This window comes from Ptiloglossa arizonensis, chromosome 4 (assembly GCF_051014685.1).
Source record: "Ptiloglossa arizonensis isolate GNS036 chromosome 4, iyPtiAriz1_principal, whole genome shotgun sequence".
Classification (NCBI taxonomy): Eukaryota; Metazoa; Arthropoda; class Insecta; order Hymenoptera; family Colletidae; genus Ptiloglossa; species Ptiloglossa arizonensis.
In genome coordinates, this window is record NC_135051.1 from 21,949,173 (window position 1) to 21,969,934 (window position 20,762).

The 20,762-nt window shown below is 32.7% G+C and overlaps 5 protein-coding genes across 10 annotated transcripts in view; 3 read left to right on the top strand and 2 right to left on the bottom strand.

The window, feature by feature from the left end:
- Nucleotides 1-1,467: 1,467 nt before the first annotated feature.
- Nucleotides 1,468-2,915, top strand: Sec13 (nuclear pore and COPII coat complex component secretory 13). The gene is made up of 3 exons (XM_076309283.1): nt 1,468-1,835; nt 1,960-2,344; nt 2,441-2,915. Exons 1-3 carry the CDS (start codon nt 1,594-1,596, stop codon nt 2,747-2,749), a joined length of 936 nt encoding a protein of 311 aa, XP_076165398.1. The 5' UTR covers nt 1,468-1,593; the 3' UTR covers nt 2,750-2,915.
- Tst (superkiller complex helicase subunit twister) lies at nt 2,719-7,869 on the bottom strand. Its single transcript, XM_076309282.1, has 12 exons — nt 7,842-7,869; nt 7,527-7,642; nt 7,139-7,448; nt 6,392-7,043; nt 6,106-6,337; nt 5,778-6,031; nt 5,561-5,687; nt 5,208-5,486; nt 4,173-5,071; nt 3,742-4,100; nt 3,488-3,666; nt 2,719-3,404 (listed from the first exon to the last, which is right to left on the bottom strand). The coding sequence occupies exons 2-12, from the start codon at nt 7,554-7,556 to the stop codon at nt 3,075-3,077; spliced, it is 3,651 nt and encodes a 1,216-aa protein (XP_076165397.1). The 5' UTR covers nt 7,557-7,642; nt 7,842-7,869; the 3' UTR covers nt 2,719-3,074.
- A 383-nt stretch (nt 7,870-8,252) lies between these two features.
- Nucleotides 8,253-11,675, top strand: Cap-g (Chromosome associated protein G). Its single transcript, XM_076308237.1, has 7 exons — nt 8,253-8,364; nt 8,528-9,324; nt 9,399-9,933; nt 10,033-10,326; nt 10,389-10,751; nt 10,831-11,343; nt 11,411-11,675. The coding sequence occupies exons 1-7, from the start codon at nt 8,257-8,259 to the stop codon at nt 11,522-11,524; spliced, it is 2,724 nt and encodes a 907-aa protein (XP_076164352.1). The 5' UTR covers nt 8,253-8,256; the 3' UTR covers nt 11,525-11,675.
- An 89-nt stretch (nt 11,676-11,764) lies between these two features.
- On the top strand, nt 11,765-13,441 carry Wdr92 (dynein axonemal assembly factor 10). Its single transcript, XM_076308244.1, has 4 exons — nt 11,765-12,106; nt 12,237-12,737; nt 12,825-12,922; nt 13,014-13,441. Exons 1-4 carry the CDS (start codon nt 11,840-11,842, stop codon nt 13,219-13,221), a joined length of 1,074 nt encoding a protein of 357 aa, XP_076164359.1. The 5' UTR covers nt 11,765-11,839; the 3' UTR covers nt 13,222-13,441.
- A 1,427-nt stretch (nt 13,442-14,868) lies between these two features.
- Nucleotides 14,869-20,762, bottom strand: part of Rpb8 (DNA-directed RNA polymerases I, II, and III subunit Rpb8) — a 67,884-nt gene continuing 61,990 nt past the window's right edge. For all 6 annotated transcript variants that reach the window (XM_076308245.1, XM_076308247.1, XM_076308246.1 and 3 more), the window contains exon 4: nt 14,869-15,322. In XM_076308245.1, the coding sequence (XP_076164360.1) occupies nt 15,205-15,322 (118 nt within the window). In that variant the 3' untranslated portion in view covers nt 14,869-15,204. The remainder of the gene's footprint in view (nt 15,323-20,762) is intronic.

The window sequence follows — 20,762 nt, forward strand, 5'->3', positions numbered from 1 at the left end:
TATTGCAATATAAATGTCAAAATGTAATTTTCCTTTAATAATGAGGAATAAATTTTGCTTCAATAGTTGAACTTAGAAAGTTTGTTACAATGTTAGGGTTAAAAATTATAAATTTCTCTTAAATAACCAGAAAAAATAATGGTTATACAGGTATGATATAAGCATAATAAATTAATTTTTGACTCATAATGGCATGCAAAAGCACAAATCCTAAAAATAATTTAATTTGTTTAAAATTTAAATAATCCGAAAAAGTACAGGTGGCTCCATCTACGGCAAAACGCCCAAGTTTGACGAGAAATAGTTCGTTCGTAAAACGCTAGATGGTGACGTAGGTGCTGTTAGACACGTATTAGAATATAGTTGACAAAATATCTATTCAGAACGTGTATTGCAATGTAAGGATCGAATAAAATTTATACGTAAAGTATTTTACATAAAATTGTATGTATAAATTTTATTTCGAACCTTACATATATAACATGCATCCTGTGTATACCTCTAAACGCGATATTTATGCGTTTTTTTTTGTGAAAAGTTTATATTTTGTAAAAAGTCAGCTACATTCTAATACGCGGTCTAACAGCACCTACGCTACCATCTAGCGCTTTTCTAACGAACTATTTTTCGACAAACTTGGGCGTTTTGCCGTAGATGGAGCCACCTGTACTTTTTCGGATTATTTAAATTTTAAACAAATTAAATTATTTTTAGGATTTGTGCTTTTGCATGCCATTATGAGTCAAAAATTAATTTATTATGCTTATATCATACCCGTATAACCATAATTTTTTCTGGTTATTTAAGAGAAATTTATAATTTTTGACCCTAACATTGTAACAAACTTTCTAAGTTCAACTATTGAAGCAAAATTTATTCCTCATTATTAAAGGAAAATTACATTTTGACATTTATATTGCAATACAAGTTTTAAGTACAACTCATGTTAAATAATGCATACGTTTTCTTAAAGAATAAGTATACATTATTTATTGAACTTCATTGTTTATTAGATACATTTAAAATTTATCAATATACATTCAAAATTTTTTCAAGATTTTTTGCAAATTATCAAACGATCATTTAAACTTTAGTATCTTTTTCTGAAAATTAATTTAAGATCTGACGAAGAAAATGAAAGGAAAAAAAAGCCTTTTTGTTATTCGAAATGAATTTATTGAAATATATAAAATTATAGACATATTCTTATATTCTGCTAGAATAATCAAAGCTTCAAACATTCTCATGTGTCACAAAAGTTTCTAATGGTATAATATAACATATATTTTTATATCTATTCTAACATATTCTACGTTCAAATCCGAGTATGGAATAAGTGTATTAAATTATAATTCGTGAGGTTCCGAATTCGAATTCTATTAGGAAGAAGAATATTTTGATTCTACTCGCTTGCCGCAATAGTACTGACAGTTACACGCGATCTGCGCAATACAGTTGTACATTAGTTGTTAGTGCGCACATGATTCCACGTAAGTGACAGACACTGGGGAACATAACCTTTCAACGATCTTTATTTAATCGTTGAACCGTTCGTAATTTTTTACGTAAATTTGAGTAGAAAGTATTGTAAAAATGGTGTCTGTCTTGAATACTGTTGACACCGGACACGAAGATATGATCCATGATGCAGAAATGGATTACTATGGTTTGAGGTTAGCAACTTGTTCCAGTGACAATTCGGTAAAAATTTTCGATTTAAAGAACGGGTCGCAAAGTTTAGTAGCTGATCTGAAAGGTCACGTTGGACCTGTGTGGCAAGTTGCTTGGGCACATCCCAAATTTGGAAATCTCTTAGCTTCTTGCAGTTACGATCGGTATGTTAAAATTTATTTTTCTAATGTGTCAATACTTATTAATATCTTTCATTTGGTACGAATTAAGTGGAAGTAAAACATTTTATTTTATTTTAAAATCATTCGATATTATTTTTTCTAATAGAAAAGTAATTATTTGGAAGGAACTAAGAGAATGGACAAAAATTTATGAACACACTGGTCATGATTCCTCTGTTAACTCATTAGCATGGGCGCCACATGAATTTGGCTTGATTCTTGCTTGTGGTAGCTCTGATGGTTCATTATCTATTCTCACTAATAATGGAGATACATGGGACACACAAAAAATTGCAAATGCTCATACTATTGGATGTAACGCTGTAAGCTGGTGTCCAGCTATTGAACCGAGCTTTGATGCCAGTGGCACACAAAGGAATGGGCCTGTAAAAAGATTAGCAACAGGAGGTTGTGATAACTTAGTTAAAATTTGGAAAGAAGAAGGTGACAGATGGATCGAAGAAGACAAACTAGAAGCACACAGTGATTGGGTGGGACTTTTATTATCTTTCAAATTTAGAAAGCATGGTTATATGTATATATATGTAGTAAATAAATTCTTTGTTTTTGTAAATATTCAAATGTAGGTAAGAGATGTAGCATGGGCACCAGCAGTTGGACCGTCTAAAGCTGCTTTAGCTTCATGTTCACAAGATCGTCGTGTGATTGTATGGACTTCAAACGATTATTCCAGTTGGACACCAACTATCCTTCATGTCTTTGATGATGTTATTTGGAATGTAAGTTGGTCACTTACTGGAGGTATTTTAGCAGTTAGTGGTGGAGATAATAAGGTATATCTTTGGCGTGAAAATACAGAAGGACAGTGGACATGCATTTCTGAGACAAATAAAGGTCAAGGAAATCTTAATAATGTAGATCAGCGTGCACTTTAATATCAGAGAATAAAATATAGAATAATGTTTTGTATCGATAAACATTGTAAATTAAACCAGTTGTTCCATATTAGTAAGAATCTTATTCTATATGTTTGTACTCTTATCATATATCTAGACATAAAGAACTATAATTTATATAATAAAATTAAATTTCAATACTCTACATTTACAGTGAAAATCATATCGCAGTTTTTTTTAACATATACTTCATAAATGGTGTATAAATTATAAAAATATACCTATTTCTCAATTATCAAAATTGAAAATGTTTTGAGAATTTATACATAAAAATAAATTATTGTATATAGAACTCATTTAACAATTAATCTTGCGTGTATAAAGACGCGGCAAAAACAATATCCCTCTTAATAGTTGTAGAAGCTTCTTCCATCTTTTCCTTTAAAACGGGATCACCAATAGTCACAGATGCGTTTTTAACATCTTTTAAGGTTTCACTTAATTGTTGAATACATCGCACTATAATCCCTTCTTGTACATCCGTTTTTTCCATTATTTCAGCAAATGATTTTGCTTGTGCCCAATCATATACCACTTCTACTAAACCGAAGTTCAATTGCTGCAGTGTAGCTAATTGATAATGCTGTTCTAATGCTTCTAATTCGGCATATATTTTTTGTATTTCTTCGCATCCCTAAAATAGAACAAATACAAATGTTTCAAACAGCAGAGCATTTTAATTGCAATAAATTATAAAATTATATTAAAAAATTATACCTTTTTCAATTCTGGTGTAAGATTCGGTTCAACGTACGTTCGTTGTTGAAATATTAGGGTAGACAATAATGCTGCAATTTCAGCTGGCTGAAGTACTGTTAATACGTTTTTAAGAATAAGTTCTGTAATTAATAATTCGTTACTTCCCATCTGTAACGCAACTCGACCTTTTAATGCAACTGAAAAATATTTAAATATTCATGTAATAATTTATCAAAACTGATGATCTTTATAAAATATTACCCTATACCAACTTCTATTGTCATTATCTATGTATCCTAAATCTTTAAGAAGAGCAACAGCATTTGTGTAATCAGGGTAAAGACTCAACCCTTTATCACTAAGTTGAAGTTGAAGTTCCATTTTCTTATTTTCTAATTCATTTCGATTAAATACAATTTCAAATTGTTCTTCAAAATTTGAAATTTCAGTACATTTTGTATCGTAAACAGCATTCTTTAACTTAAGTAAGTGTTGCATTTTCATCTTAACATGATAGTTTAATTTCATTACTTGATATGGTTGTAAAATAGAAATATTATTAGCAGCCTTTAACGATAATGTTATTAATTCTTGTATAGCAGTTTGGTAAGTCTGACTGGGAATTTCGTTCCTAAAAATAATTATAAATTATGTATTATGTCAAATCGAACCTAAGTCTACTCTTAACATTAACCCTCCTTACCTAAATCTTGCTATTTGCCTTTTCTCCCAGTTTGCAAGGATTAGATTACAATCTAGTTTTATTTGACAATTAGTTATTTCTAAAATATGCCATGCTGAAATAATCAATACTTCATCAGATGGCACTCCAACTGGTACAAACATCTTTTTTACTGTTAAAGCAACCATGTCATGCCATTTTTCTGAATCCTTAAATGTAAGTCCTGGCTCATCTTCAACATGCTTTGATGTTTCAGAATTTTTAAGGACTAATACCCTGTATTGTATTTTATTTTTACTTTGAACAGTACTCAGCATTAAAGCTAATTTATTGTAATGACTTGCATATGATATAAGTAAAACCCTACCAGGCATTAAATATTGATTTGTTTTATTCTGTGTCTTGAACAATAAAGGTTTCAAATACTTCAGATATTCTAAGTAATCAATAGCAGCCTGATAGAAGTCACAAAGTTCCTTTTGTACATCGGTTAAAGGAGGTAACTTAGATAGTTCATCTTCCACTTTATGCAATTCAAGTTCGTAAATATTTTGTTTCGAAATTAATGACGATTCTTTAAAGGATCTACGCATCATTGCCTCAACTGTTACTGATTCGTTTATTCTTCTCAGATTTAGAACCATTGAGTATGTTACTTTAAATTTGGATTCTAAGTTTTGAGCTTTACCACACATCATACGTTTCAACTCATTAAAATGTGGTACAGATGTTTTACACATGATTATAACCGTTCCTGTCGTATCATGACCTCTACGGCCAGCTCGACCAGCCATTTGTATGTATTCAGTAGGATAAAGTGTTCGAAAATTATTACCATCATATTTTATAATTGAGTCGAATACTACTGTACGTGCTGGCATATTTAGACCCATTGCAAATGTTTCTGTTGCAAATAATAACTGCAAAATTTTTTTATAAATTTCCAATTTATAAATATCCAAACGTTAATATATTTTTTGTCTTGTAGGTAGTACGTAGGTAAATAAAACATACAATTAGAAACGAAAGAAATTAAATGATATTTGAACAACTGACCTTTACTACTCCATTTTGAAAAAGCATTTCTACTATTTCCTTTAAAATAGGTAATATACCACTGTGATGTATACCAACACCATTTTGTAACAATTCTTGCATCATAAGAACTTGTGGCAACTGTCTATCATTACCTTTTAAATGCTTAATATTATTTTGAAAAAAGACTCTAATAGTATGCTTTTCCGTTTCGGTGGTGAGATCGATATGCTTTAATAAGACAGAAATCGTGTCGCAACGTTTCCGTGATAACATAAAGACAACGACGGGTAACAATTTCTAAAACAACAAAATTTAATCACTTATATGAGTAAATAACTACTAATTATTAAATATGAATACCTTAATCATACATTAGACTTAAGATGATAGATAAAAGCATTCCATAACGTCTGCTCTTGTTTTAGCGTCATTTTATTATCCTTCAAATTTTTGGAATTATTCTTTTTTGATTCTTTTGTATTTACTGCCTGGTACCATCTAAATTAATGATTGTGTATTATATATATAATATGTATGTATTAAACATTTACACGTCCAATTGAAGATAAAAGATAGCACGATCATTACCTATCTAATAAAAATGCGTCATTTTCGGTTAACAATAAAAATTTATTATTCTTGGTTTGATTATTAGTGCCAGTATATAAATAATGTTGGAGCGGTATTGGTCTTTTTAAAGTACTTATCACATACATTTTCTTTTTCTTAGTACGACCAACCCAATTTGCAAATATTAATGGATTTGGCACAGTTGCAGATAACATTACTATGTTAACTGTTTTTGGTAAAAGAATGACACTTTCTTCCCAAACATGACCACGCTACAATAAATAGAATATGATAAAATAAATCATTAATTATTTTATAACAGAAAATTAATTAAAGTTTTACTCACTTCGTCATTATTAATATAATGTACCTCGTCGAAAATAACAAATTCTAAATCTCTTAAAACATCTGATGCACAGTATAACATAGATTGTAAAATTTCTGTAGTTATGATAAGACATGAAGCATTTGAGTTAATCTGTAAGTCCCCTGTTAATAATCCAACACTTTCAAATTTTTGTTTAAACTCACGATATTTTTGATTTGAAAGTGCTTTTATAGGAGATGTATAAATGACCCTAAAACAAATGTAATTAATAGTGAGATAGAATATAAAAATTATTAAATTGTACCTTGTCATATGTTTTTGACTTAATGCAATTGCATATTCTGCTACTGTTGTTTTTCCAGCTGATGTATGAGCAGTAACAAATACATTACAGTTTTCTTCTAATTTAAGGATTGCATACTTCTGAAAGTTATCTAATTCGTATGGAAAAGTTATTGCTGGATCAGGAATGTGTTTTTCAAAATCAGTTAATGGAACAGACACATTCAATTCTTCTGCCCATTCTGATTTTGCATTCTCTGCAGGCTTTTTTGAAATTTTCAAAATAGGAATATTTGATTTGTCTAAAAGTTGATCAATTTCATCAAACAATGACTCTTGAATAGTTGAAGGTTTAATAGTTTTATTCTCAATCTTTGTTTCTTTTTCTGGTGACCAGATGTCAAGTTCGTTTCGCTCATAATTTACAATATCCATTAAATTAATCTTATCTGCTATTCTTTCAACTTCATTTTTCTCTGTATCCAATAATTGTTTTTCCTGTGTTATTGTCTCTTTTGGAGTGCAGTTATCGCTTTTAAACTCTACACCAGCACTGAATCCTTTTGCTAAAGTTCTTAAATTGTTTTCAAAGTCAATATCTTCCATCGATGGATCTTGTATCATTTCAGGTTCATCAAAGCCGCCTGGCCAAAATAGAATATTACTGACACTTCCTATAAACAATTACCATAAATAATTTATAAAATTTCATTTTAACATTTTAGACACTACTAATATTTTTTAACATATGGTTTTATATATTGCTTACCTCTAATGCTATTTCTAGCAGGGCCTGGTGCACGAGTCATAGACATTGAATTTTGTGCATTTTCCCCAGCTGATGTTACAGGAACTTCGTGCATTTCACCAAGTTCTCCAGTAACAGGATTACGATCAAATTTTAATGTAGTACTAAGCGGTGCTAAACCAAAGTCCAAAAGGGATAAAATATTTGGTTTCCTTGGCCAATAACATTGAACTTTATCCAAGTGATATATTGGAAGATTATCCACACATGTAATATATTCTCTCAATACATTCTGATTATCAGGCCAAAGAAGTGATGTCTTGAGCGAAAACTGTGAAGCAAAATATTTCCAAAATGTAAACAAATATTTCATATATTTAATTATAAAAGAATATCCAGAAAGAAATACCTCTGTATCTGTATTTGCTTTCACATCCATTTTACTGAATTATTGTATTTATGTAATATAAATAATATAACCTTTGTACTAATTACTCAATAGGTTTCAATTTATCACATAAAACACTATAAGGAAAATGTACACACATAACAAATATTAGTAAATACTGCACACCAGTCTTAAGAACGAAAAATGCATTAAAATAAATTCTATAATTTATGTAAAATATGTTTGTTTTAATTATTTTTATTGAAATTAGAAGGTAATTGTAATACCGTTAAAATAAACTTTATATAAACATTAAAGAAAGAAATTGAAATATACCATTAGTTTTCGCAAATCAGTTCTATATGTAAGGTTATATTTATAAACATTGTAATATACCAACATAACGTTCATTCTACCAACGTAATCACAGAAAATTACTTATATATTTAGTCCAGTATTATTATTTAAATACAAATAAAACATTTAATCGGCAAAAGTGAGAAATTATTGTATTATCGTAATAAATAAGTTTGTTACAATATTATATAAATCTATAACTCTATAGATTTTGGTGTATTCTACTTAAAAACATAAATATAAATTGTAGTTACATTTATTTGAATCTTAACTATACTGTTGGTAATGCATTTGAAAAATAAACGTTTTATAGTTTATGTGATATTGGCCGTTTCTATCTGCATTATTATAAAGATTTATATTTAAAGCGGGAACAGATAATTTACGACTTAACATGAAACGAAAAGTAAATACAGCAATAAACGAAATATTCTACAATGTTCAATTTAACAGAACTTGTCATCAAAGTAATCTGAAAAGATTAAGAGAGTATTATAATAAGGTATAAAGAAATTATTAGAATACGTTGCAATCTTACTTTCATTATCTTAAACGATTAATTGTAATATTCTTTTCATATAGATTTACATAATTTAGTTTCAATATAAATATTTTCTACATAAGGTTATTATAGATTGTCAATAATTCTTTTTTTTTTATTTTAGAGTAATATTTCCAGTTTTTGGGAATCCTTTGTGTCCTGTTTTAGAATTCCACTTACTATTGCACAGTCTCATACACAGATTCAATATACTCTTGAATTTGTTGCTAATTTTGCTGCTAGTTTATATACAGTCACAGATGAGGAATCAGAGGAACCATTGTGTCCTTTTCTCAATGAATTATTCAATTTTATTTTGACAAATCATTGTGCAAAGGATCCTGCAATAAGATTTCGCATTTGTCACTTTTTGAATATATTATTGAACTCAATGGGTGATCAAGCTTTTATAGATGATACTCTTTGTGACAAAATTACTGTTTCTATGATGAATCGTTTATTGGATAAATCTGCAAAAGTCAGAGCACAAGCAATTTTTGCTTTGCATAGACTTCAAGACCCCATGGACGATGACTGTCCAGTTATAAAAATGTACATATTCCATGCTTCGAAGGATCCAAAAGCAGAGGTTCGCAAAGCAGCATTGATGAGCATGGGAAAAAATCAAAAAACTTTACAAGTAGCATTAAGACGAACAAGGGATGTGAACGAAGGAGTACGTAAAACGGCATATGATTTTATTAGCAAAATTACAGTTAGATCTTTAACTATTACACAAAGAGATCAGTTATTGAACGATGGTCTAAAAGATAGATCTGAAATAGTTAGAAAGTGTGTACAAAATGTTTTATTACCATCATGGTTAAGACATTTTAGTGGGGATTTTATGAATTTAGTGAAAGCTCTTGATGCTGAAATTGGTACAGATGTATCTGTTCTTGCTTTAGAAACTTTATTTAAGTAAGTATTTCATTACACATAAAGAAATCAAGCATTTGTTTTAAGTAATAAGTATTTAATATTTATTCAATTAGGAATTGTGAATTGAACACATTGATAGAACAATTGCCTATCGACAAAGAAAGTAAATTAATTCCAATAAATAATTTAGCTAGTGAGAATGTATTGTATTGGAAATGTTTAATAACATATTTTTATCGTGAAGCTTATACAGAAGAAATAGAAAGAATTTTACCAGAATTATCTATATTTTGCACATACATCTCTGACTTTCTAACAGCAATGTCTGTGAGTCAAACAGAGACATGGGTGGATCATACGCAGAAGTTCATTCTTTTGCAATTATTTGAGATAGCAACAACATATGATCTATCTGATGAAGTGGGACGGAAGAAATTGAAAGAATTAATATGTAACACCTTGTTGAGTAACTACTGGTCTGAAAAAATCATTGAATGCATAGTGAAGCATTTACAAAAAGTTATACCAGATGTAAATACCAGATTGGACACTTTAGCTAATATAATCAGTGATATCAGATTACCTTTGAAAGAACATACCCAAGGTACTCAAGTTTCTGAATACCAACAAGAGGAGATGAATATGCAAGTAAGTTTATAATCTACAGATAACATTAAGACATTGTTCATGGTACACATTCTAATTGTACTGTATTTTGTACTTATATTAATCAATAGTACTTTTCAGAGAGCAAAACTCAAGGTGAAGTTACTAGAGTTAAAAGAAGAAGAATATCAAGCTGTACAAGACAAACAGTATTTGAAGGCAGATAGTCTAACAAACGAAATAAATTTATTACATCAAGAAATAATAAAATTGTCAGAAAAACCGCAGATAATGATTTCTGAAGAGGTCAAAGAAAAAGATGATCCAGAAACAATGATCAAATGTCTAAGCATAATATGTACTATGATGCAGTCTATAACTACATTAACACCAACTATTAGTAATCTCATGCAAATAGGTCTTGATAGTTTAAATGTATGTATTTGTGTTTAATTTCACTTCATTTTCAAGTGATTTAATATGATTTTTACTTTTAGAATTCAAATGATACTGTACACATACTAGCAATAAAAGCAATCAGTATTTGTTGTATATTGGATAAAAATTTAGCAAAAAAACATATCCTAATGTTATTCCTACAGTTTTCTGTAGAACAAGAAAATCAGGAAATTTGGATTGTAACGTTGAAAGGAATTTTCGACCTTTTATTATTGTACGGTCTCAAGTATTTCGACATTTTAGAAAATCAGAACGAGAGCATCGATCGAACTGAAAAATCTCGAACAAAATTATATACTAACACCGACCGAGAAGTATCTCTGTCATCGTCGCAGAAATCTGACACGGAGAGAAGCAATTATAATTTAATCAATATTTTAGCAGGATTATTAGATAACGCGGTAAGCATATGTCATACGTAACGTAATATTCATTTACGTTAAGCAAATTATATTTATATTTTCTTAAATAAAAATGCAGGATCAAGGATTAAGAACAATTGCTACTGAAGGAATATGCAAGTTGCTAATTAATCGACGAATCACTAGCTCTAGTTTATTATCGAGATTAATAATTTTGTGCTATAATCCTGTGAACGATAACGACTTCTATCTTCGGCAATGTTTAAGCTGTTTCTTCGATCATTTTTTAATATACGTACCTGAGGCACAAGAATTATTGGAAGAGGCGTACTTACCGACATTACGAATTTTGTATAACGCGCCAGAGATTAGTCCGTTGCAGGAAATCGATCCCTACGACGTGTCCAAATTTTTATTGAATATGACCAGGCATAGAATTTCCAAATCTATAACGGAAAATTACTGTGCACACAATAATCTCGTTTTCATTATTTTGGCGGAAATATTGAATCCAAATAGCTGCATTAGTCAAGAAATGCTCATTCAATCTCTACAGAATTTGTATCCAGAAATAGACGACAATACGTCAAGAGAAAATTTACAACTATCTATAAAGAAAGTTGTGCAAATGGTAAGTTTACACAAACGGTTTATTATTATTTGTAAACTGAAATGTGTAAATTTATTATTTTCTGTAGATGAACAATTCTGAGAAACGATTATTGAGATACATAGAAATTTTTAAACGGAAATTAGAAACACCAAATGCAGTTGATGCGCCAGAGGAAGAAGACACTGAAGCCGATGATTGAAAATTATCTTATAATTTATAATGAACGCGTACATTAATTGTACACACGAACAAATGATTGTACTCTGTATACTATTTAGTTAAATTATTTATCATTTTTACTTAAAAGTGTATCAAATCTTTCTTTTATAATAAATGACGGAATTGGTGCTTACAAATCTTTGAATTCCAAATTTCCCGCGATATTGTTTTTGATTACGTCACGGTAGATGGTAGCAAAATTTGTTTATGGTTACTTTAAACAGGTTGCTGTCACGATCTTCCGAATTTCGGTTAGAAATAGGACTGTCCAGTTATAAGGTTAATTTTATAAAGCATGGAGCAACTCGAGAAACCTCAAATAATTTGTCATATTGAGAAATCGGTAAATTATTCCTTATTTGATACAAAGTGGATACCATGCAGTGCAAAATTTGTAGTTATGGGTTCAAGACCGCGTGGTAGCGGTATTATACAAATATATGAAGTGTCGAGTGGTGAGCTAAAACTTGTTAAAGATATTGAAAAATCACAACCATTGAAATGTGGAACCTTCAGAGCCTCTAGTTTGAAAGATAGATATCTGGCGGCTGGTGATTTTCAGGTATTGGTAAAAATATTTGTTTTAAAATTAATTAAAAGCCAATTAAAAAACTTCTGACTTCTTAAAAATCAGACACATTTGAACAAGTTGTTGTCCCTACATTCAGAAGACTTAAAATCACCTTTATTAGGGTAAACTGAATATCTATAACCTAGAAGATCCCTCAATACCAATTTATACAGTCAATGCTCATAATGAGATTATAAATAGCATCGATGGTGTGGCTGGACAAAGCATCGGATGTGGTGCACCAGAAATAGTAACTGGTTCCAGAGATGGAAGTGTTAAAGTTTGGGATCCTAGACAAAAAGGACGTCCAGTAGCTGTAATGGAACCTAAGGAAGGTGAAACCCATAGAGACTGTTGGGCAGTTGCATTTGGAAATTCGTACAATTCTGAAGAAAGAGTTGTAGCTGCTGGTTATGATAATGGAGATGTAAAAATGTTTGATTTAAAAACAATGTCCGTCCAATGGGAAAGTAATCTCAAAAATGGTATTTGTAGCCTCGAATTTGATAGACAAAATATTCCAATGAACAAGTTAGTAGTAACCACTTTGGAGTCAAAGTTCTACTTATTTGACTTAAAAACACAGCATCCTAAAAAAGGATTTGCTTATCTTACTGAAAAGGTACAGTATTGAATGTAAAAGTACAGATTTTCTTTACTTCATTTTTTATGTTCGATGTAGTCTAATATAACCTGATACCATTTTCAGGCGCACAATTCGACTGTATGGTTAGTTAGACATTTACCACAAAATCGTGAAATATTTGTTACTTGTGGTGGGGGTGGAAGTCTTTGTCTTTGGAAATAGTAAATATATTTTTTATATTTTCTTTGTGTTTAATTTCTACATTTCTAAATTTTTAATCATTTGTTATTAATTTTCTTTTTATTATTTTAGTAATTATCCAGAAAAAAGAAAAGTAGCGGACGCGGACGGCATTGAATACGGAGTTGTTGGTGATCTAAGTCTTCTACAAAACACTACTCTTTCGTCACAACCTGTTAGCTCTTTGGACTGGAGTCCTGACAAACAAGGATTGGCTGTTTGCACTGCATTTGATCAATGTATAAGAGTTATTATCACCACGAAACTCAATACTTTTTAAGAAAACTTATAAAATCAATTGTAGACTTCGCAACAGAGAGTACGTACGTTTCTGTTACGTATCATCGTTTAACAGTACGTCGTTAAATATTGCGGACACTAAAGGAAAATAATGATGAAGGCTATACTTGCATCATCACATCGATAATTGCACATAGTTGTGAATATCAATTGCTTTAATTTATAAAATTTTGCTAATCAATAAACAAAATAACAAAGTACTTTCAAAATGAGATTATTCGATTACTGTAGTATTAACATACTAATCACTGTATTAAAATTTGAATTACATTTCCTTCGTCAAATAAAAAGAGATAGTAATCGGTGAATTATAGTTTCACGGTGATACCAAGAGTTGGCAGTACCCTCCTTGCTTACGACTATCGATTTTTCTTAGCCTCCGTTGGTCCCTTGCGGTTGTAAGCATTGCGCAACCTCGCACGAGCGGCCAGATAAAAGCGAATTATATGTCATTGGGCCAATCTATTTAGGATCAGACCCTTATTAAGTGGCAGCCATGTTGCAGAGCGACGGGTTATGCAATGGGCCGCCATATTGGGGCTGTAGACGAGCCCACGCCAAATGCACTTATGCTACATTGTTCGAGCTAGCTTCGGCCAGCTCGCATTAAACCGTACAAGGTCAGGAATATCGCGAGTTTAATTACATAAATTAGCTCTTGGCTCTTCCTCTTCTGGTGGTGTCTCTATCGCGAACTCTTTTCCTCTTTTGCTGTCACACGTTCAACGCGAACCCGCATTTCAATCGGTTTACATACTTCGTTTTTAGCTATGTTCTCCAAAATGGCATTGTAACCAATGTTTTGATTATTTTGAGGATCTGACAATATCATCGAGTGTTTCTCAAATTTAAGGAAAATTAATTATATATAAAATAATCTAGAATTTACATTGTCTATATATTTTTGCATTTCAAATCCGGCCATTTATTTATACTCTTTCGCGATAGATTGGGTTATATAAATTTTTAACTTAGTAAATTATCAAATTTACACGGTCTCCTACGCTTAGAATTGTATTAATATTTTATTAAAACGAATTTTTAAAGTCTACGCCAATTACTGAGAAATGATTATTGAGCATAATATCCCGTGTTATTCTGAATAATTTGATAACGTGCCTAACGAATTAATTCATTATTGAAAGCAGTCGATAATCCGCAATGCAGTGAACTGATTGCCCGGGGAATTTCTCATTCTACAGCGAGGCAAAAAACTTCGAATAAAAAAGAACGAGAAATTACGGAGTCTGGTAAACGTAATGCAATTACAAAACGATGCGATATTAAACGACTCGCAACGAGGTGCAGAAAAACGATTCGTTTGGATTTGTACCAATTCGGTTGGCTGATTGCAACGCACGGTGTAAATCTAGAAACTTATTGGTACACATGGGAAGGGATTCGTTGTCGCCTGTTTTTCGAACGCGTATTTTATTTAACAGAAAAATTGTTGATGTTTTATCTAATTAGTAAATTATATAGAGACGTGTTTCTCAATTGTCACACATTCGCTCGTTCCATATATTACGAAAAGCTAAAATATGTATTATATTTTCAGTTGAATGATTGGGATACAATATATTATACTTTGTAATAAAACAGGAATTAAGGTTAGAAGGGCATCATAAATGTGGAAAAATATCTTTATTAATTACCGTGTCTTAAAAATTGCAGTGGCAGTGAGAATACTTAATCCAGATCCTTGTATTCATACTTGAAGAGTGCGAATAATAAAAGAGAATCTTTTTTTCACAATTCTCGTTTTCAGTACACAATACAGGCCTTTCTTTTTCGCATCTATATCAGTCGTTATAAACCACGAGTAGTTCAATCGTCTTTTTAACACAAATTACACACTGTATAAATTGCCTCGGAATTTAATTACTCGTGACTATTAACAAATAGGGGAAAATATATATATAAAACAGAAATTTCCCAAGTCGTGTCACGATGCACGACGCAGTTAGAAGGCGAGTTTCTTCATGAGTAGGTACATATGCTGATCGATCTCAAAACCGTGTAGGTTGTTTGCGTCACCCTGTAACCTCATCAGTAGTCCTCCGAACGAGACGTAGGCAGACCTGCAACAGAAGGAAAAGGCGAATGTAAGTCGCACTCTAACCTCGAACAAAAGTGTGTAAAATGTTTTGCTGCAACGTAGATTCTTTGTTTCGTCTCGGCTTCCTTGTTCAGAAAATTATACACGTATGATAGAGATTTATACTTTCTCTATCAAAAAATCACCCAATGAATTTACAAAACCGTTACGTGCTTTTTCGTCGACTATCAGAACTTGGGAAGACGGAAAACCAATGGACCTTGCTGACTCAAGTGGTAAAGCAGTTCGGTCTAAATAATGATCATGCTTTCTTTTCTTCCTACGATATAAAAATTCTCGATCAAGTTTCAGAATAGTAACTTTTACGAATCCAAAGAAGCTCTCGAAGATTTCCGGTTCCTGAAGGGTCTCTTCTTTGATCGTAGTGTAACCGTAGATCCGCGATCGTCATATAATTGCAGTGCCGATAGCGGTCGTGTATATGATTTAACCACACAACCAGCTAACCACACTGCCAACATGCCAATCGCAAAAATGTTCTCTCCAAGGATTCCATGTTCTTGGGTTCCCCATCTTCCGTGTAACGCCATGTTGACTCGTTCAGTAAGAATATCCATAGTTCCTTCCTGGTATTTAGTGACAGTATCGCTTCATCCTTGGACTTCGATGACGATACAAGCAGATATATGTATTTAATATTTAAACAAAAAAATAATATCTAAAAAAAAAAAACAAAATCACATCGGTAGGTACTTTACATTGCCAACGTTGCAAAATTTACTAAAATTAAATTTTATTCTCCTAGAAGGAATATGTATTCTTTTATATTTATAGCTGCACCGTTTTACGCACTTAGTACAGAGAATGATAATTTTTGTAAATTCTACGTTAATATGAACATTTCGGCGTTGTTCAACCGAATTCAGTTTTGCGATACTATTTTTAGAGATAAGAATTCTCGTACGATAACATTCGGCACAGAACGTATTTTGCACTTTTTACTTACTCCAGAAGGGCGATATATGCATACACAAATCGCAAAACTGTTTGAAAAGAAGTTCAGTCGTTCTTACCGTCTAGTTTATTTACATAAAATCTCGCTTGGCATTGCAGAACGCAGTATATTTTTAGTAATATATTCTGAAGTAAAATGGAACTTCACTCCCGCGCGATGGTTAAAATAAACGATGTGGCCCGGAATATATTTAAAATTTATGCGACAGTTTTGCAACAAAGATACGACCAAAAATGTGTGTTGTACTCGGATGGTTTTTATTAAAGGAAAACGAAGCACGTGTATCAAAATCTTGAAGAAATTTTTCGATCGATTTTCATTTTTAAAATTAATTTTCAGCGATACTTCACTCGCAATAGGAAATACAATCCTTTTTTTTTTTTTTAAATATCTTTTATAAAGTTGATAAATACTATAATGTTTGAAAAAGAAAAAAATAAGAACTAGTAAATATATATTTCCTATCTATTATTCGCAGTAACTATCAACATTTTATCTTCCAGCTTAATTAAAATAACCGAGAACGATTCGAGATGAATATTTATACAACACATGTTTAGGAAGTTGCGACGCTATCGATCGACCTTGCTCCCGAATTTCTGACCATCTCAGTAAGAGTTGATTATTTTTACCCGAAGTATTTTGGGACTCTGTTCTCCATCTATTGGCCTCACCCCTGCCCCCTCGTTCAATTACGTCCATCTATCTCTATACTAAACTTCTCGGATATCGATAATATTGAACTTCGGAGCGACATTGACAATGAGGCAATTTATAAAAAGACGTTTCCACTATTAATTCCCAGAGAAGTGTGTCTTTGATATTATTTGCTTAATAATATCGCGCGTACCGTGTGTCACGAATTGTCCGCTGTTTTTACACGAAAGGTTATACTGCAAGTATCGTAAATAACAATTTGAAATTAGCTTCTCTCGAGGTACTATTTTTATTCCCTAGAATTACGTCCAATTTATTGCTATTAAACATGCTAAACATGGCGCTGTAAAATCTGAAATGAAGTCGAATGGCGATTTGTATAAATATAGGTTTATGTCATTCGTAAGAAAAATCCGCGTAATTTGCATAAATTTGTTTCACAGCACAACGTACACATCGTGAACAAAGTAAACGAACGGTGACTTTCTCGCTTTTGTCTCGGTGAAGTGAAAAAAAAAGATCGTTTTCCTTGGTCCGAGAATAACTCTACCTAATGAAATCGACATTCCACGAGCGCTACTCCCGAAGGTGACGGTATGAAATGAAATATGATAGGAGGGATGGTACAGTATGATTTTTATTGTCATTAAAATTACAATGAGCAGTGATAAAAGACGGTGACAACAAGGTAAGCCCGATCTCATTACTCGATTGGAGGAGAACGCAGGCTCCTTAACCTATCAGCGACAGAGGGGGATTTTGAAATTGAGTCTTTACGAAAAATGAATCGAAAAATAACTGTCCCTATTCTCGAATCAAAACATTTAATAAAAGACCTGTCCACAATCGGCTCTGGAATCCAAGTCGCTTCCCCCATTTCGTCTCCGTTACGAAGGTGCAAAGATGGTGGCTGGATGCAGGGTTATGTGCAAGAAACGAGTGGCCAGTACGATCATTCCCGCGAAAACCTGCGACTGTTTGTCTTTCGGTTCTAGAACGTAACGTGGGAAGGGCAAAATAGCGCAGGTGGCTCCATCTGTGAGCGAGCCTAATGTGAAACACCATTTGTCGCTGAGAGGTCGAAAAATCGGTCGAAAACCGCGCAGATTACATAATTAACGACGATCTTTGATCACTCGAGGCAATAATGATCGTAAATCATGAAGTGGGATACGTGTGCATTACATAACATAATAACGTGTCAGGCATACACAAGGACCACCAACTGCGAAACGCAACGAATACGGATACGGTATAAACATCGCGTAGACGATCAAGAAACTAATGCATCGATGACAAAACAGGGAGTGGAAAAAATAAAACGTCTACAGCATGTACACACTGCGATCCGTGGAAAACACGTTCGACCGATTCTTTTATATCGAGACTGTCTCGAGAAACAACGTTCCAAGAACACGCGTGTTTACATTACTCGCACAACTCGGTGAAATGTCTTTTTCGTGCAACGCGTGAATTTATCGTGACACATGCCGGCATTCCGAACAAGTTTTCCATATCTCGTGCATAAGTTTGCATTTACGCGCGGTTCACAGGTATTGTGCGAGTGGACACATTACTATCGCAAAATCTGCGAGATATACGACGTCGACAATACCTATTGTGATCTGTGCAAAAATCATTCCTTAGATTCTGCTGGGTGTCTTCGATCTCTTTTCCCTTGTTTCGTCCTCGGCTATTTCGAATCTCACGCGATACTTTACAGACCGTTCAAGCACAGTGAAGTCCTTTTTTTCCTGACGTAGCTTTTCATGTTACACACATATTCTCGTGTCTAATGTACTGTTATATTTTGGTCAATTTATTCATTCGTGTTGTAATGGAATTTATGGCTTTGTGGAAACGTGATAATATACATTTGTACTTGTAATTCCAGTGGTTATGAAATTTACATTCTTACATGGACAGGATACGATTCCAAGATACTTCGAACGTCACGTTCCAATGTTTATATTTTGAAATCGGTGGTTTATAAAACATGGAATGTTTAGCAAGATTACGAATAACGTGTATACAAATGTTCGTGTAGCGGTTTCCATTGAAAAATCGTGTAGATTTAATCGATTCCAAATCGAATTATAAACGCGGTATATGCACAATTTTAACATCATTGACAAGACGGATCACGGGGTACGTAACACTACAAATGATTTTTCGTATATGATTCTTCCTGTATCGGTGAGAGATGTATATACACGTGCTCACCCGTGTTCCGTGATTTCTTCAGCGGATGCTCTACACTCTAATTTTAGATTATAATTTCGCAATCTCATTCTATGATCCAATTTTAACTCGTTGGTACACACGTTCGGACGCATGCACTCTGGCACGATATGCGTCGTCAAATTGGAAGGAGATCTTTAATCTTAGACTACCTTGCGGCGCACTTTTACAAACTATATTATCGTATAATTTATTTCTACACCTACATCATATTTCATTTTCGTTTTTAATTTGTTTCACCATCGAAACAAAAATCTCACCACTTGCGTCAATGTTAAAGATCCAATTCTAATCCATTGTTTACCAGATCGATTTTATTTCTAATTTCAGCTCGTCGAGGAATCTATTAAAATACCTCGTAGATAGACGTATACGTACTAACGCTGAAACGTCTTATTTACTCTAAAAATTTTTTTTATCACATATCGTAAGAGTATGTACCAACAACTATATCAATTAAGATAGCGTTCTTACTCGATATATTGACACTGATATAATACGAAGTTAACGATTCGGGTGTTAATATCGCAATTTTTTAGCGATGACTGTTACAATACACTTTCGGTCGATATAAACGTTTACTCGACGGTAAACTACCGAGATTTTAATATTAATCTACGGTATTGTAAATCTTTCGAACAAACAGATTCCACCCGTGTAACGGATGATCGGATAACGTTGACGCGTATGGTATTACGCTATACCGGAACAGAATATGATACACTTTGCGAGTAAAGCGATCCGTGTTCTTCGCGTATCCAATTGTTCCCTGATTCCCGTCTTCGCGAGCGTGACGTAACGTGACATTGCGTCTCCGTAACGTTTTCAATGACAGGCACATCGGATCTCTCTCGTCGACGTGTGGATGGATTTTTCTGTTGGGATGATACAGAGACGAGGATAGAGATGCGAACTTACAACACACGCAATCTGCACCCTCGTTGTTCATCGCGGTATCGTCGTCGGACGAGTTTCCCATTTTAATACATTCACCACCCCTCCCCCAACCCCTTTCATTTTCTACAACGTTGAACGTCACGCTTTCGTACATTCCCCGAAAATGGGTACAATCGTTAAGTACGAAAATAGTCGGTACCGAGCACATTATTAATTATCCGAACGATTAAGAAACGTTTCGATCTTGGTTCCAAGTCCTCCCTTACACGTAAAAACGAAATTATTTTTATATATCTCTCATTTTATCTTGTTCGTTAAAAGTCGATACAATTATCGATCTCGTGGAATCAACTTGATTTGTCCACGTTTAATTAAACTTTTACACAATTAGCTCGATTCTTTCCTGCTTGATATCAATTTTCATTCAATCTTCCTTCCGTGTATATATAAAAATACTTGTACCAAAGATCTGGAAAGCCCAAGAACGAAACGTTCGTTACAGGTAAATAATAACGTGCTCGTATCGACTGTTCTCGTACTTGATTTGGTCTTTCGATTCGCAAGCATCGATTTTAATGGATACACTTGACGGGTGTTTTCTCTGCGAACCGCAAATTAATTCTTTTTACGCGCAAACAGCGATGTAACTCTA

Bases quoted from the DNA above. Each gene is read 5' to 3' on its own strand.
- Tst (XM_076309282.1), bottom strand. From the start codon at position 7,556: ATGGATGTGAAAGCAAATACAGATACAGAG. The intron at 5,688-5,777 runs GTAATGATCGTG...TCATTAATTTAG, and splicing joins GACGCATTTTTATTAGATAG to ATGGTACCAGGCAGTAAATA. The intron at 5,487-5,560 runs GTATGATTAAGG...TTGTTGTTTTAG, and splicing joins TCTATCATCTTAAGTCTAAT to AAATTGTTACCCGTCGTTGT.
- Cap-g (XM_076308237.1), top strand. From the start codon at position 8,257: ATGAAACGAAAAGTAAATACAGCAATAAACGAAATATTCTACAATGTT. The intron at 10,752-10,830 runs GTAAGCATATGT...ATAAAAATGCAG, and splicing joins CAGGATTATTAGATAACGCG to GATCAAGGATTAAGAACAAT. The intron at 11,344-11,410 runs GTAAGTTTACAC...TATTTTCTGTAG, and splicing joins TAAAGAAAGTTGTGCAAATG to ATGAACAATTCTGAGAAACG.
- Sec13 (XM_076309283.1), top strand. From the start codon at position 1,594: ATGGTGTCTGTCTTGAATACTGTTGACACCGGACACGAAGATATGATC. The intron at 1,836-1,959 runs GTATGTTAAAAT...TTTTTCTAATAG, and splicing joins GCTTCTTGCAGTTACGATCG to AAAAGTAATTATTTGGAAGG. The intron at 2,345-2,440 runs GTGGGACTTTTA...ATTCAAATGTAG, and splicing joins TAGAAGCACACAGTGATTGG to GTAAGAGATGTAGCATGGGC.
- Wdr92 (XM_076308244.1), top strand. From the start codon at position 11,840: ATGGAGCAACTCGAGAAACCTCAAATAATTTGTCATATTGAGAAATCG. The intron at 12,107-12,236 runs GTATTGGTAAAA...CACCTTTATTAG, and splicing joins TGGCGGCTGGTGATTTTCAG to GGTAAACTGAATATCTATAA. The intron at 12,738-12,824 runs GTACAGTATTGA...TACCATTTTCAG, and splicing joins TTGCTTATCTTACTGAAAAG to GCGCACAATTCGACTGTATG.